Source organism: Malus sylvestris, chromosome 14 (assembly GCF_916048215.2).
Source record: "Malus sylvestris chromosome 14, drMalSylv7.2, whole genome shotgun sequence".
NCBI lineage: Eukaryota > Viridiplantae > Streptophyta > Magnoliopsida > Rosales > Rosaceae > Malus > Malus sylvestris.
Genome location: NC_062273.1, coordinates 23,718,452 through 23,731,455, shown reverse-complemented (window position 1 = coordinate 23,731,455; position 13,004 = coordinate 23,718,452). Strand labels below are relative to the sequence as shown.

At 39.8% G+C, this 13,004-nt stretch overlaps 3 protein-coding genes across 6 annotated transcripts; 1 reads left to right on the top strand and 2 right to left on the bottom strand.

The window, feature by feature from the left end:
• Window positions 1–2,089: 2,089 nt before the first annotated feature.
• On the top strand, window positions 2,090–5,534 carry LOC126598437 (uncharacterized). 3 transcript variants are annotated; one of them, XM_050264806.1, is made up of 10 exons: window positions 2,090–2,274; window positions 2,825–2,850; window positions 3,015–3,093; window positions 3,183–3,392; window positions 4,090–4,212; window positions 4,305–4,362; window positions 4,496–4,569; window positions 4,755–4,843; window positions 4,922–4,997; window positions 5,115–5,534. In XM_050264806.1, the coding sequence occupies exons 1-9, from the start codon at window positions 2,185–2,187 to the stop codon at window positions 4,989–4,991; spliced, it is 819 nt and encodes a 272-aa protein (XP_050120763.1). In that variant the 5' UTR covers window positions 2,090–2,184; the 3' UTR covers window positions 4,992–4,997; window positions 5,115–5,534. The 3 variants fall into 3 exon arrangements, with proteins under 3 accessions (XP_050120763.1, XP_050120764.1, XP_050120762.1); XM_050264807.1 differs by having other exon boundaries at window positions 4,922–5,027; XM_050264805.1 differs by having other exon boundaries at window positions 2,091–2,274; window positions 4,922–5,534.
• LOC126598433 (uncharacterized) lies at window positions 5,454–7,538 on the bottom strand. 2 transcript variants are annotated; one of them, XR_007614825.1, is made up of 3 exons: window positions 6,667–7,538; window positions 5,762–6,582; window positions 5,454–5,729 (listed from the first exon to the last, which is right to left on the bottom strand). XR_007614825.1 is itself a non-coding variant. In XM_050264801.1 (2 exons), exons 1-2 carry the CDS (start codon window positions 7,455–7,457, stop codon window positions 5,958–5,960), a joined length of 1,416 nt encoding a protein of 471 aa, XP_050120758.1. In that variant the 5' UTR covers window positions 7,458–7,538; the 3' UTR covers window positions 5,454–5,957. The 2 variants fall into 2 exon arrangements, 1 of the variants encoding a protein (XP_050120758.1); XM_050264801.1 differs by having other exon boundaries at window positions 5,454–6,582.
• Window positions 7,539–8,957: 1,419 nt separating this feature from the next.
• LOC126598431 (elongator complex protein 3) lies at window positions 8,958–12,929 on the bottom strand. Its single transcript, XM_050264799.1, has 9 exons — window positions 12,368–12,929; window positions 12,071–12,140; window positions 11,785–11,957; window positions 11,466–11,640; window positions 10,375–10,541; window positions 9,985–10,204; window positions 9,766–9,870; window positions 9,377–9,529; window positions 8,958–9,235 (listed from the first exon to the last, which is right to left on the bottom strand). Exons 1-9 carry the CDS (start codon window positions 12,838–12,840, stop codon window positions 9,077–9,079), a joined length of 1,695 nt encoding a protein of 564 aa, XP_050120756.1. The 5' UTR covers window positions 12,841–12,929; the 3' UTR covers window positions 8,958–9,076.
• Between the last annotated feature and the right edge of the window lie 75 nt (window positions 12,930–13,004).

Genomic DNA, 13,004 nt, shown 5'->3' with positions numbered 1-13,004 from the left:
AATACATCCATGATCTTCTCGCTAAAGCTAAAATGGATGGTGCTAAGGATGTGACCACACCAATGGCTACCTCTACTCCTTTGATTCTCTCTGATGGCTCTCCTCTCACTGATGCTACTACCTTTCGACAACTTGTTGGAGGTCTCCAATACCTCAGTCTCACCCGCCCTGACATCTCATTTACCGTCAACAAACTCTCACAGTTCATGCATCGACCAACTGAGTCTCATTGGCAGGCCTTGAAACGTCTCCTCCGCTATCTAAAAGGCACTATTTTTCATGGCATTCTCTTCCGCCGCAGTGCCTCATCTCGTCTATATGCCTTCTCAGACGCTGACTGGGCTGGTGATCGTGATGACCGTAAGTCCACCACGGGTTATGTCATCTATTTGGGTGGCAACTTAATCTCTTGGAGCTCTCACAAACAATGTTCTGTCGCTCGATCGTCCACGGAAGCAGAATACCGCGCCATAGCCTCTACTACTGCTGAACTAGCTTGGCTTCAATCCCTTCTCCATGAGCTTGGTGTCTCCTCAATGGATAAGCCAACCATTTCCTGCGACAATATTGGGGCAACTTGTTATAGTGTCAATCCTGTTCTTCACTCTCGCATGAAGCACATTGAACTTGATTTTCAGTTTGTTCGTGATCGCGTCAATCGCGGGCTTCTTCAAGTTTCACATGTTTCTACTCAGGATCAGCTTGCAGACGTCCTCACAAAAGCTCTTCCTCGTCCACGCTTCCAATTGTTACGATCCAAGATCAGTGTCTCTAACGGGACCACCGTCTTGCGGGGGCGTAAAAGGGAATCTTCTTCTCAACACATTGATTGCTTGTCCACTAGCCTTTCATGAGTAATTCCATTAGACATGCCTTTCATAATTTTGTCTAGTCCACTAATTGTCCATTAGTCTTTCTTTACTATTTCCATTAGTCGTTGTCCGCTCCTTTGGCTCCTATAAAGAGCATCTCTATTGTAAATCATAATATAGAAACACAATATACATTTTATACTCACCTTAATTTTCGCTACGGTTTACACAGTAATGCTACATTGAGTGTATTTCAAGATAGTTGTAAAATTTTGATCGAGACGAGAATTACCGTAATTACTGTTTTTCACATAAATTTAAAAAACTTTGTGGTTTTGCCTCATTTTTTCACCACATTTCATTTTTTGCTTTTTTATATCCTTCAATTTCATGACCATGCTCAAAGTGCTTCCGAAAAAAGCAACAGCAGAGAAGTTAAAAGAATCACATTTCTTTCTCTCAATATTCTTGAACGCATTGCAATTTGCATGCAAGGCTCTATGGAAGAGGTACACTAGTTTAATATATGTACACAAGTTATTCTCCTTTATTCATGAATTCTCCGATTTACGACCCGTAACTTTAGCTTTTAACCAAAAGGACAAAATAAAGGTGCAAGTGAATAGTACTAGAAGTGATTTTTTTAGGCTAAAAATATGCTTAACGTTAAAAGTAAACAATACCAGGAGTGTTTCCTTAAACTCCCTATTTCAAATATACAAAAATGCTATGAATCTAAATTGGCGAATAGTCAAACAAATGGTGTCCTTCATTCGGGACTTATCTGCATTTGTGGTTTTGTTTTATGGCCCTTGTATGTTTGTTGGTGCTTGTTTTATGACCCTTGTGTTTTGCTGGTGCTGACTGCATATCGGTTGATTCAGACGACGAATTGGTGAGGTACATGATGGTACAACGAAGACGGTTTGTATCAACCAACATAGTCTAACTAGGCCATCATGTGCTTCGCTTGAGCTTTTTTTCTTTAAGTTTATCTCTTGTAACATTTTCTTTTTATTTGGTTTTTAGGTCAACTATCTGAATCAAAATTGAGCGGTAAATAATGAAAGAGTCAATTACAAAATCAATTATGTATTAGTTTATGATAAAGAAAACGAGCTACTCAAGGAGAAAAACTTATGTGAAACCGAAATTAAAAAAGAAAAATCCTTATAATATTCATCAAAAAATGAAAATACGACCCAATATCCTTGGATAGCAGGTTATTCTTGACCGGAATAAGGAAAACCCGGAGCTTCGACCTCCAACAAACAAACATACCCATATTGTCATTCAGCTGCACTCCCGAAGCTTTTCCCAGTATATAGCTTTGCCCAGAAAAGCTCATCAAACTGGTCCATTTCTGATAGAGATGAAGAAAATCAACCTGTTTGTTTCAATCCTTTTCTTGTTATACCTTCAACAAACACTCCAAGTCTCCTCCCTTACGCAGGCAAACCAGGTACTTCAATATATATATATATATATATATATATATATATATATATATATATATATATGTGTGTGTGTGTGTGTGTGTGTGTGTGTATGTATATATGCATATGATCCAGCTTTTTACCTGTTTAGATGTTGGGTTTTGCTGGGTAGCTTCGATTTTCTATATTGGATTATGGGTTTTATAAAGTAATGATTTTTATCCGATCAAATTTTGGTTTCTGCTAGAGAGGACTTTACAGAAAGTAGAAAAATACACCAATTGTGTTTTTGTTTAGATAAAAAGGTTCGAAATTTCCATGGTTTGAACCCCATTCAACAGAAAAAAGCAAAGGGTTCGATCAAAAGAGGCTTTAGAGCTTCACCCTAACTTGAATTACCTTTTATTCAAGTTTTAGAACGTCTTAGGCCAGTTGGCCGGCACTAAGTTTGAACCCCACCCTTGTGGATTAGAATAGTTTAAAGAGACTCAAATTTGCTTCTTCTGGGAATTTAGTAATGTATTTTGCTCTGTAGTCCTTCCTAGCTAATGTTATTTTCTGCATTTTTTGACCCAGGATTTTGAAAAATCTGAATCTTTAAGGTAATACGGCTGACGGCTCCTTTAATCGTTTAGATTATTTTGACAACGTCTATTGGTTATATTGTTACAAGCTCGAAGTTGTATGGTCAATTATGCAACTTGGAATATGGTGTTTCTTTCTTTGGGCTGGTGTTATATGCTTAATACGTGTTTCTTTATATTAGAACTCTTGAACAAGAGCATGCTCATGAAGTGCATTGTTCCAGAGAAAGAAGTAGGGCAGCATGGCAAATTATCGAGAAGGTATTGACAAAAATTGAGTGTTTTTACAAAATTACCATGCGTATATCGTAATAGTGTACTCAAAGCCAGTTCTGATTTGTGTTTTGTAGTATTTGATGCCATTTGTGAAACAAGGACACTATGAGATTCCAAGTAACTGTCGACTTCATCCCGACAATGATCTATTTAGAGATCAGGAAGAGCACAAGGTTCAGTTGGATATAAACGAATGGCAGTGCGGATACTGTAAGAACAGCTTCCGTGCTGAAATGTTTCTTGATCAACATTTTGACAATAGACACTACAATCTTCTGAACATAGTATGTTGACTGTGTTTCCGTGCTTTAATATGTTAGGACTTGTGAACACTTGGTCAATAAGTGAAAGATGAATTTCATTTTCAGCTGCCCCTCTCTGTTATATTTATATTTAGTTCTTCTGATTTATAAACCCAAGTTATCTCTAATCAATTTTATCTGCAAATGAAAGAACTTTTCTTTTAAAAGCATTTGCATCTAGTCCATGTTTATCAGTTTCCTGTTGGTCTGGGGTTTCATAACCCCCGCTTTCCAAAAAATAATTACGCATCTTTAAAGGTGTTATTTTAGTTGTAGGCTTGTAGCGTGATTCAATAAATTAGATCAGGAAATTATTTCTTAAAAATTGACGAAGAAGAATTACATGGCTTAAACCGCTTTACAAGATGGCATCGTTTAACACCGATAAAGAAACGTCTAAGTGATAATCTTTCCTTTCATAAGGTCTGTATCTTGTTCTTTGGTAATCCTGGCAAGGGCAGTTAGCATCTGTAGTTGTTTCAAAGTCCGAAAAACTATTCTGCCTCTGCTTCAAGCATAACTTGCCACGTGGTCTATATAACTTGCAGAATACATCAAGACATGATTATAAACTTATTCGATTTCTGTCTTTTCTATTATATCTTCAATCGAATGTATGGTTTTTGTTTCCTCTAGATGGTTCGTTTTGCTCAGTTTGAAAAAAAATTCATGAATGCAGAGTGGAAGCAAGTGCTTAGCTGATTTATGCGGAGCTTTGCATTGTGATGCTGTTTTGAATACCAAGTCAAGCAAAACCAAATGCAATCCTGCTGCTGTTGCAAGGAATCACCACCTATGTGAGGTTGCTTTAACGCACTATCATTGTTCATATTCTTTCAATTTTATACGTTACCTTGTTAAAATATTTTTTCCCTTTTCCCTTTTATATTGCAGGGTCTTGCCAATAGCTGTTTTCCAATCAACCACAGTCCTTCAGCACGCCGTCTTAATGGTATTTTTCTTTGTTTTGAACCAAAGTTCTACCACTTCTGCTCTAATGTTATTCGACTGCCCTAATTTTACCTCTTTTCTTGGTGTCGTTCGTGTTAGTACTAATTCAGATTTACATTTTGATATATTGGTAGAGTTTTTCTTGCACCAATTTTGTCACGCTCATACTTGCTTGGGGAAACGGAAACTTTTTCCTAGAGGAGGAAAGGTAAGGTTTCAGTCTCCTATCGCAGTAGATTTCACTATAAAGGATGAATTGTGCCGTAGTTTCAATCTCCGGACTTATTTTCCATTGCAGTTTTGCCATGATTGTCTGTGATTTTTGATATCGTATTTTTCTTTCTTCGAAGATTTCACGAAGAAATATGTTGTCACATCGTTTTGTTTTTGCAGAAGCATTCAAGTGTATTCTACATGGCTATCTCCATACTGACTTTGATGCTTCTCCCTATTTTCTATCTGATAGTTTATTTGCACCAAAGGTATCACTTTTTTTCGGACACTTGGAATTCGCGTTTGGATTCATTGCAAGATTTTCCTAATTTGTTTGCAATTTGCAGTGAGATGAGGAAAGGAACCCAAGAGCTTAGGCGCATCTCGAGAGTTGGGCAGAAAACAAAACCCTCGTAGTAGCTGGTATTCTATATGCAAGTTCATTTATGAACGGTTTGTACTACTATGAAAAATGTGCAAGTAAATCACAAAATGCGACTCCAATTTCTAACTTTATATGTTTCATATATTTAAATTCAGGCACTTGAAGCTGTTGCAATGAACAGATCAAGGATTTTAGGCGCAAACGTGCGATTCAACATATTTGCTTATAGATCTGCATGCTATACGTCACACAGAGGAGTAAGTTGCACACGAATGGTGCAAGAACGCCAAATTCTAGACCATCATCTTAGAACTTACTCCAGACGTGACGTTTCATTCCGTTAATCAAAGGCTCTGGTGGATGATGGAAGCAGAATCAGGTGCAAACAATGTATTTCTTCGATAAACCTGTGTTATTTATCGTCGAAAGTTTGTTGTAATTCATCGTCAAACTTGTCATTCGGCCTCTGTGTAGGAAGGTCCGTGGAACATTGATTTTCTAACAAACAAAGATTTTCTTAATTTATAAGAGAACAAGTACTTCGCTTCTCTTTGCGAATGATCTTTTATTACAAATGTTACGACGAGCCGCCTTTAAATGATCTAATCTTCCTTATAGAATCATCTCCTTGATGAGTGATGAACTTCTACTACTCATGTTTAATCAACCTCATCGTATTCTGCTCCGCGATGCCTCCCCAATGCCGGGAACTTATGCGTGGTTTCTTGGTTCACCCTGAAAATGATTAGTGCGTGGATCAACATGCTCAGCTGGTCGCTTATCATTTGAACGACGCATGTACCGGCCACAATTCTCTGCCGTACCATTTTCTCCTCGACCATGACAACGGAAGGTGCAAGAGTTTAATTGTCTCTTCCGACGCTACACTAAAGAAAATACGAAACCTTCAGCTTCGGATGATGTCATGAAACTGCTACTTGGGTGTGTGTGTTTCACTCTACCACCAGATGCTGCAGGTGCATGGAATTGCACTTGGCTTATGGAGCTACAACTGCAAATGCAAGCGATATCAATTCATTCGACAAAAGGAAACCGTCTGGATCACTAAGCCGAATGTAGGCAGGACTTCTTTCAGTCTCGTCCTTGTTCACTTGCAAGGCGTCGAATTCATCTGCAGTGATGGGCCTTCTCTGTTCATCCAAGAAAACCACATGCCCACTTTCAACATAAGGTTTATAGGCCTTGCAAAGAGTAAGAACGAGAGAGCTACCATATGCTTCTCCGAAAGACTTCAAATCCAGACCTCCTGAAGTTCTAAGAGAGAGCATAACAACATCCGTGGCCATATCCTGTGCAGTACGATTACTTTCGCAGTGATCCACCAATCCATTTTCCAAATTCTCCACATAAACTGTGTACTCTTTCATCCTCTTTGGTCTCGAAAACCTCACACCATCGACATAGCTAGCAGAGCCGAGGCCAAACGCATAGAAAGGTTTGTTCTTCCAATAAGTGAGATTGTGTCTGCAGTGATATCCGCTCTTGCAGTAACTGCTAATTTCGTAGTGGTTGTAACCCGCATCCGAAAGCATCCTAGACGCCATCTTATAAAACTCAGCTGACCGTGTTTCCGAAGGCAACGGGAACTCCCCTGGTGTGTACCTGCAAGCAAAAAGATTCCAACTTCAAAACCAAATTCATTCCGAAACTCAAACCACATAATTCATCACTTGTACCATTACTTACAACAACCCGAATTTCGTGCCTTGTTCGACTTGCAAATCATAAACCGAAACATGGGTCGGACGAGCCTCAACCGTCAGCCTCAAGCTCTCCTCCCACATTTCCGGGGTCTGGTGAGGCAGAGAAGAGATAAGATCCACGCTCCAATTCTCAACCCCACATTCCCCAACAATCTCCATAGCCTCGTAGACTTCCCTAAGACCATGAGCTCTCCCACAAGCTTTCAACAGCTCTTCCTGAAACGCCTGAACTCCCAATGACACCCTATTCACACCCAGCTCCATCATTCCCCTCATCTTCTTCGCATCGAAAGTCCCCGGGTCCATCTCCATTGACACCTCAGCCTCCGAACTCAACCCGAATTTCAACCTCAACGTCTCCAAAACGGAATTAACGAGCTTTGGCGGCACAAGAGACGGCGTGCCGCCGCCAAAAAACACCGTCTCCAGAGGCGGGTTGGTCCTGTTTTCGGCTTTGGTGGCGTTGATTTCTCGGCAGAGTAACTGGACGTAGTTCGTCATTCGCGGGTCATCATCCGTTTGGGTGGAAGCAGAGCCGAGGGCAACGATTGTGAAGTCGCAGTAGTGGCAGCGCTTCCGGCAGAAAGGGAGGTGGATGTAGGCGGAAGTGGGAAGCGGGAGAATGGTGGCGGGGGTTTTGGTTGAGGCATTTTGTCGAACAGTTGGCGCAGTGTGTGCGAAGCAGGTGAAGATAGTGCCCGGCGGTGGCTTCGGCGGCGATAGGCGTTTGGCGGGAAAGGTTGAGAAAATGGGAGCGAAGCTTGATTTAAGCATAATGGAGCCGCCTAGCCGGGATAATAAAGCGAGGAGCGCTAGCAAATAGCTTTCTGCCCGTTATTGCGAAATTGGCAATGGCTTTGCCGGTTTACTGGTCTATATCAAACACGTGAACGACGACGTTTTATCGTTGTTAAAATATTATCGCGACATTGTGTAAAATGATTAGAAATCAAATTGCATCAACAGCTAAAAATTTAATATCAACCATATATTGGTGACATAACAGATCAAAGATTGATACAGGCAACGATAAGATATCGACTTGGAAAAATTTAATACCAACGATATATCGATGACATAACAGATTAAAGATAGATACATATAAGGATTAGATATCAATTTGAAGAGTTTAGTTACAACTTCAAAAATGTGTCTCATTTTACCCGTTTTGTGAATATCTTGCCCCATGTTGGCCGTTCTACATCTGGGTTGAACATTTTGGGTTTCAAATAGGAGAATAACTTACATAGAATAAAATCATCGCCAACACATCACAACCCATATACTACTAAACCAAAACGCTGCATAATGGTGGAATTGGATCCTCTCCTGATTTTGCGCTCAAGAGCCTCCTGACCAACACACAAGGATCGTTAGATTTTAATCCAATTGTTATAAATAGAGCATCTTTCTAAAAATTATAATAATTGTAGTCGTTAGATCAATCCAACGATCTAATCAGTAGGCTTCTTAGCCCGAGCTCAGAAGAGGATCCAATTCCACATAATGGTAACTCATTCCATGCAACTCATTTGCTCAAAAGTCGACCAAAACAGACAAAATGTACGAAAAGACGTGAGCCAGCTGCCAGCCAGGTGAGTGAATGGATGAAAATGATAACAATCTAAAAATTGGGAGGACCAAAGTGAAAATAATGGAATTAAAGAGTTGACCACAATGAGAGTAAATAGCAAACAAATTGTGAAATGGAAGCTCAAAACATTGTGTAAAATGATTAGAAATTAAATTGCATCAACAGATAAAATTTTAATATCAATGATATATCGATGACATAACATATTAAAGATTGATACAGGCAACGATTAGATATCGACTTAGAAAAATTTAATACCAACTATATATTGATGATATTATAGATTAAAGATAGATACATATAAAGATTAGATATCAATTTGAAGAGTTTAGTTACAACTTCAAAAATGTGTCATTTTATCCATTTTGTGAATATCTTGCCCCATGTTGGCCCCGTCCTACATCTGAGTTACTATTTTGGGTTTCAAATTGGAAAACAACTTACATAAAATAAAATCATCGCCAACATCCCCACCCATATATTATTAAACCAAAACGCTGCATAATGGTAACTCATTCCATTCCATGTAACTCATTTCCTCCAAAGTCGACCAAAACAGACAAAATGTACGAAAAGACGTGAGCCAGCAAGGTGAGTGGGTGGATGAAATTGAAAACAATCTAAAAATTGGGAGGACCATAGTGAAAAGAATGGAATTAAAGCGATGACCACAATGAGAGTAAATAGCAAACAAATTGTGTATTGGAAGCTCAAAACATACAAACTGGTTATGCAATGGAAGTTACAACTTGTTTAGGATCAAGTTACAAAACTGTACGAAACTAGTTTTTTTATCTCGTCACACAAGATGTTTCACCATGTAAGGTCCTTCGAGTTCGTAGCCTAATTTCCTATAGTAATGACGAGTTCCTACTCCAGAAATGACAGCAATCTTTTTCGACCTATGCTCCCTGCTAGCAATCCGCTCGGCCTCCTCCATCAAAAGGGTACCATAACCCTGTTTGAATCAATTAGGGCATGGAACATGTTAGACAGAATACTCCTATGATTTATGAAGTTTGATGAGGCAGATCAACCCCAACATATTCATTTCAACACTTACGGTAACATAAAACAATTGATGTACGAGCTACATTACCTGGTGTTGCAGCTTGTCAGAATCCCGCCCGTGAACTGGAACAGCAGTTCCATAAACATGGAGTTCACGAACAATAGAGCACTTCCCCATGAGTTCGGGACAAGTAGTATTGCGGCCACACTTTCTTAAACGCAGTAACCCGACAAGAATGTCCTATTTACAATAAGAATCAAACAAAATCATGTTAAAGTGTCAGTATAGACAACCTGCCCACCGGGTAAAACTCAAGCCATAAGATTCTGTGCACAAATCACTATGCAAATCCGAGAAACAAGGAAGTTTTGGAAAGTGAGATCCTCAGTTCATCTATATATGCTGAAGCGAAAATTAAATTAGATATTCTACTCAATATTACAATCATCATCTTCAGGTATTTATAGAAGGAATACCTGGCGAGTATCTTCATATGAAAGAAATGTTTCCCATCCTTCATTTGCCGTATAATCACGACGAACAAGCTCCACTTGGTCCGGCCTAATTTTGTGATGTATGTCCTAGAACCATCAAGAATGTTCAGTATAGTTTCATTCTAGGGGTAGGGGTGGAAGGTCAAATTTGAAGCCTCATTAGTATAAAGCATATTCAAACAAGAATGACTACCGGCATACCTGAATTCCAGCCTCTCGTGTTCGAACATCACGGCACTTCAAGCCCAAGTCTTCCATCCGAGCCAAAGCTAACTCCCGAAGATTTCCTTTCTCAACCCCAGAAGTAACAAGAGGCATTGGAATGTCTCGCTGAACTCTGTAAACACGTGTCCAAGGGGGCACCATAGCTAGGATCCTTGCTACAATGTCCACAAGTTGCTCAGGTGGGTAATTTCTATACCTGAAAAGAAGAAAGGAAACTGCAATTACTTTCCAAACACAAACCTAAATGCAATCAGTATTTTCGAATAAGTGTTGCACCGTTTAGTAAGACACGTAATAGATTTCATAATGCTCTATATCTGAATTCCTTGTAATAAGTTTTGTATAAAATTCATAATAAAATCATACCTGCCAGTTTTCCAAAGCTCATAAAGTCCAGTTCCACGGATTACAAGTGTTGGATAAATTTTAAGCCCATCTGCTCGGAACGAGGGGCTCTCAAAAAACTCCCGAAAACTCTCCATGTCTCTCTCTACTCCTACATTTGGAAGATCAGGCATCATGTGTGCAACCACCTAGAGAAATGCATAAAATTATTAGTGTGAAAACAAAATTAAATCAACCTGAATGACTAGAATACACGGCATAAATGTTGGGTTTTTTCCAGCCCATGATAAGTCGTCCTAAGTCTATTGGGAATTAATAATCTTAGAGGATTAAATTGTTTTCCCAATTGGAGTTGTTTTCCCAATTGGAGTTGTTTACCCAATTGGAATTAATTTCTCAATTGGAGTAGGTTTTATAACTAGTTTCCAATTAGGATTAATAATCCTTATTGAAGAAGACCTTTATTGTGTCTATATAAAGGGGCTATTGTACTAGTTTTAAGAAGGGAGCAAAACAATAAATTGTATACCGCTCAAGAGATTAGAGTGAGAGAATATTGTGTGTGCGAGAGAAAAGAAAAGAGATAGTGTATTTCTTGTTCTTGTTCTTTCAGGTTTTTTTGTCAAGTCCTAGTTCTAGAGATTTGGCAAGATTATTGGTTGTACTCATTATTGATATAGTGAAAGATTGTTGTTGCTATCCCGTGGACGTAGGCACATATTGCCGAACCACGTAAATTCTTGATGTTATTTATCTTGGTTATTTGTTTTCGATTTCCAGAATTTATTCTATTTTTCTCTTTCTTAAACGTGATATTCTCAACAATAAATGCATGTTGTAAATAGATAGTCCTCAAGACTGTACATATTGCAATTCATAGTACTATGGCTGTACAAACACACGCCTCTTCTTGAACTTAGAGAGAATTAATGGTAGCATCAAAACCAACTAGGTTTCGATAAAATATTCTCGCAAGAGCATAACATAATTTGAAAAATATCTCCAAGCTGACGTATAATGACAGATTAATCTTCTATTGGTACAGAAAGGTCCAAAATGCAATTTTTCCCCAATGAAGGTAAGTGAGTTTTAAGATAGGGAACTAGGCTGACCTTGAAACCAGCATCCTTTGCCAAGCAAAAGCAATCAGCCACTGCAGCAACAGTATGACCTCTATTGGTATCACGAGCCACATCCTCATACGTACTCTGCACACCAATCTCTAGTCTTGTACAACCATAAGAAAGCATTTGTCTCAAGTGAGGTCCAAGGCAATAATCTGGCCTCCTGCAAGGCAAAAAGTTACAATCACCTCTGTTGACTTTCTGGACTGGCCCGATCAATTGATCAATAGATGGGAAGTTAAAAAATAACAGTCAACCAAGTTAAATACAAGAATGAGAAATTAACGGCTTCAATAATAAGACTCACGTTTCAATGGTCATTCCAATACATTTAGTAGCACCATGCTCAGAGTAGGCAACCGCCTCTTCAACATTGGCGGAAGTGTGTCCTGATAACGCGTCGTGCAGATTCCGAATAAAGTAATCACGGTAATCCGCTGGCAAAGACATGAACGTACCACCCATTAGGATGAACTCAACCTGAAAACACAAATCCATTACGAGTGAGAACCCGACACATATGCATATTTCTCTATCACGGCAATCTACGCAGCCGAAAATAAATTCTTTAAGCTCTTAGAAACAGTCCGAACCTTGTCTACACTGTGACCCAATCTCTTCAGCTGATCTATCCTGCTTCTAGCCTGGACATATGGGTTGTATCTAAACACACAAAACCAAAAGTTTAACAACCAAATTAACTTCACTAATCCGATTTTAAACACCAACTCCTTCAAATAATCTCTTAATTACAAAGCTTTCACTTTCATGGTGAAACATCAATCAAGCCGAAAAATTTAAACTACGAAACGAATCAATTAATAACATAAAACTTGAATTGCCTATCAACTGTTCGATAAAATGCGTCAACGAACTAAAGAAAGCCATACCTGGCCCGAATTGCGCGCATGCTGGTAGGCTCGTATCCAGTGTATGACTGAGTGCTGTACTCGAAGTCCGAATCGGGACCACCGGGGCAGTACACGCAAATATTCCCGGTGGTGGCGATGTGGGGGCACCGATGAGGCTTCGACATCACGGCCACGACGGCGATGCCCGAGGCGGTTCGGACCGGCTTGGCCCGGAGCTTGGGGAGAAGAGCCTCGCGGTCGGACTCGGGCAGAGCCGCGATCATTTCGACCAGCTTCGGCGCACGTGCGAGGCCGAACTTGCGGCACGCGGTGGTCTTGAGGGCGTTTAGGTCGACGTTTTGGCCTTTCCGGGAGAGGTCGACCATGGAGCTGACGATTTCGGCTATGGCTCGGACCCGGGCCTCTTCTTCGGATAGTCCATGGGCTTCGAATCCGCCCCGACCCGGCCGGGGTTGCTTTCTCTCGGATACTGGTAGCACTGCAGTCGCCATGGGAGAGAGAGGAAAGAGGGAAGCGAGGAAAAGAGGTTAAACTGGAACCGCCGTTTCTACGCTTAAGCTCGGGTTTATTAAGGTTTAACTAGAACCTTTTTGGTTTTTTCTTTTTATCAAACCTTTTTGGTTTTTTGGTCATTTAAACAGACTCCAAGTAAATA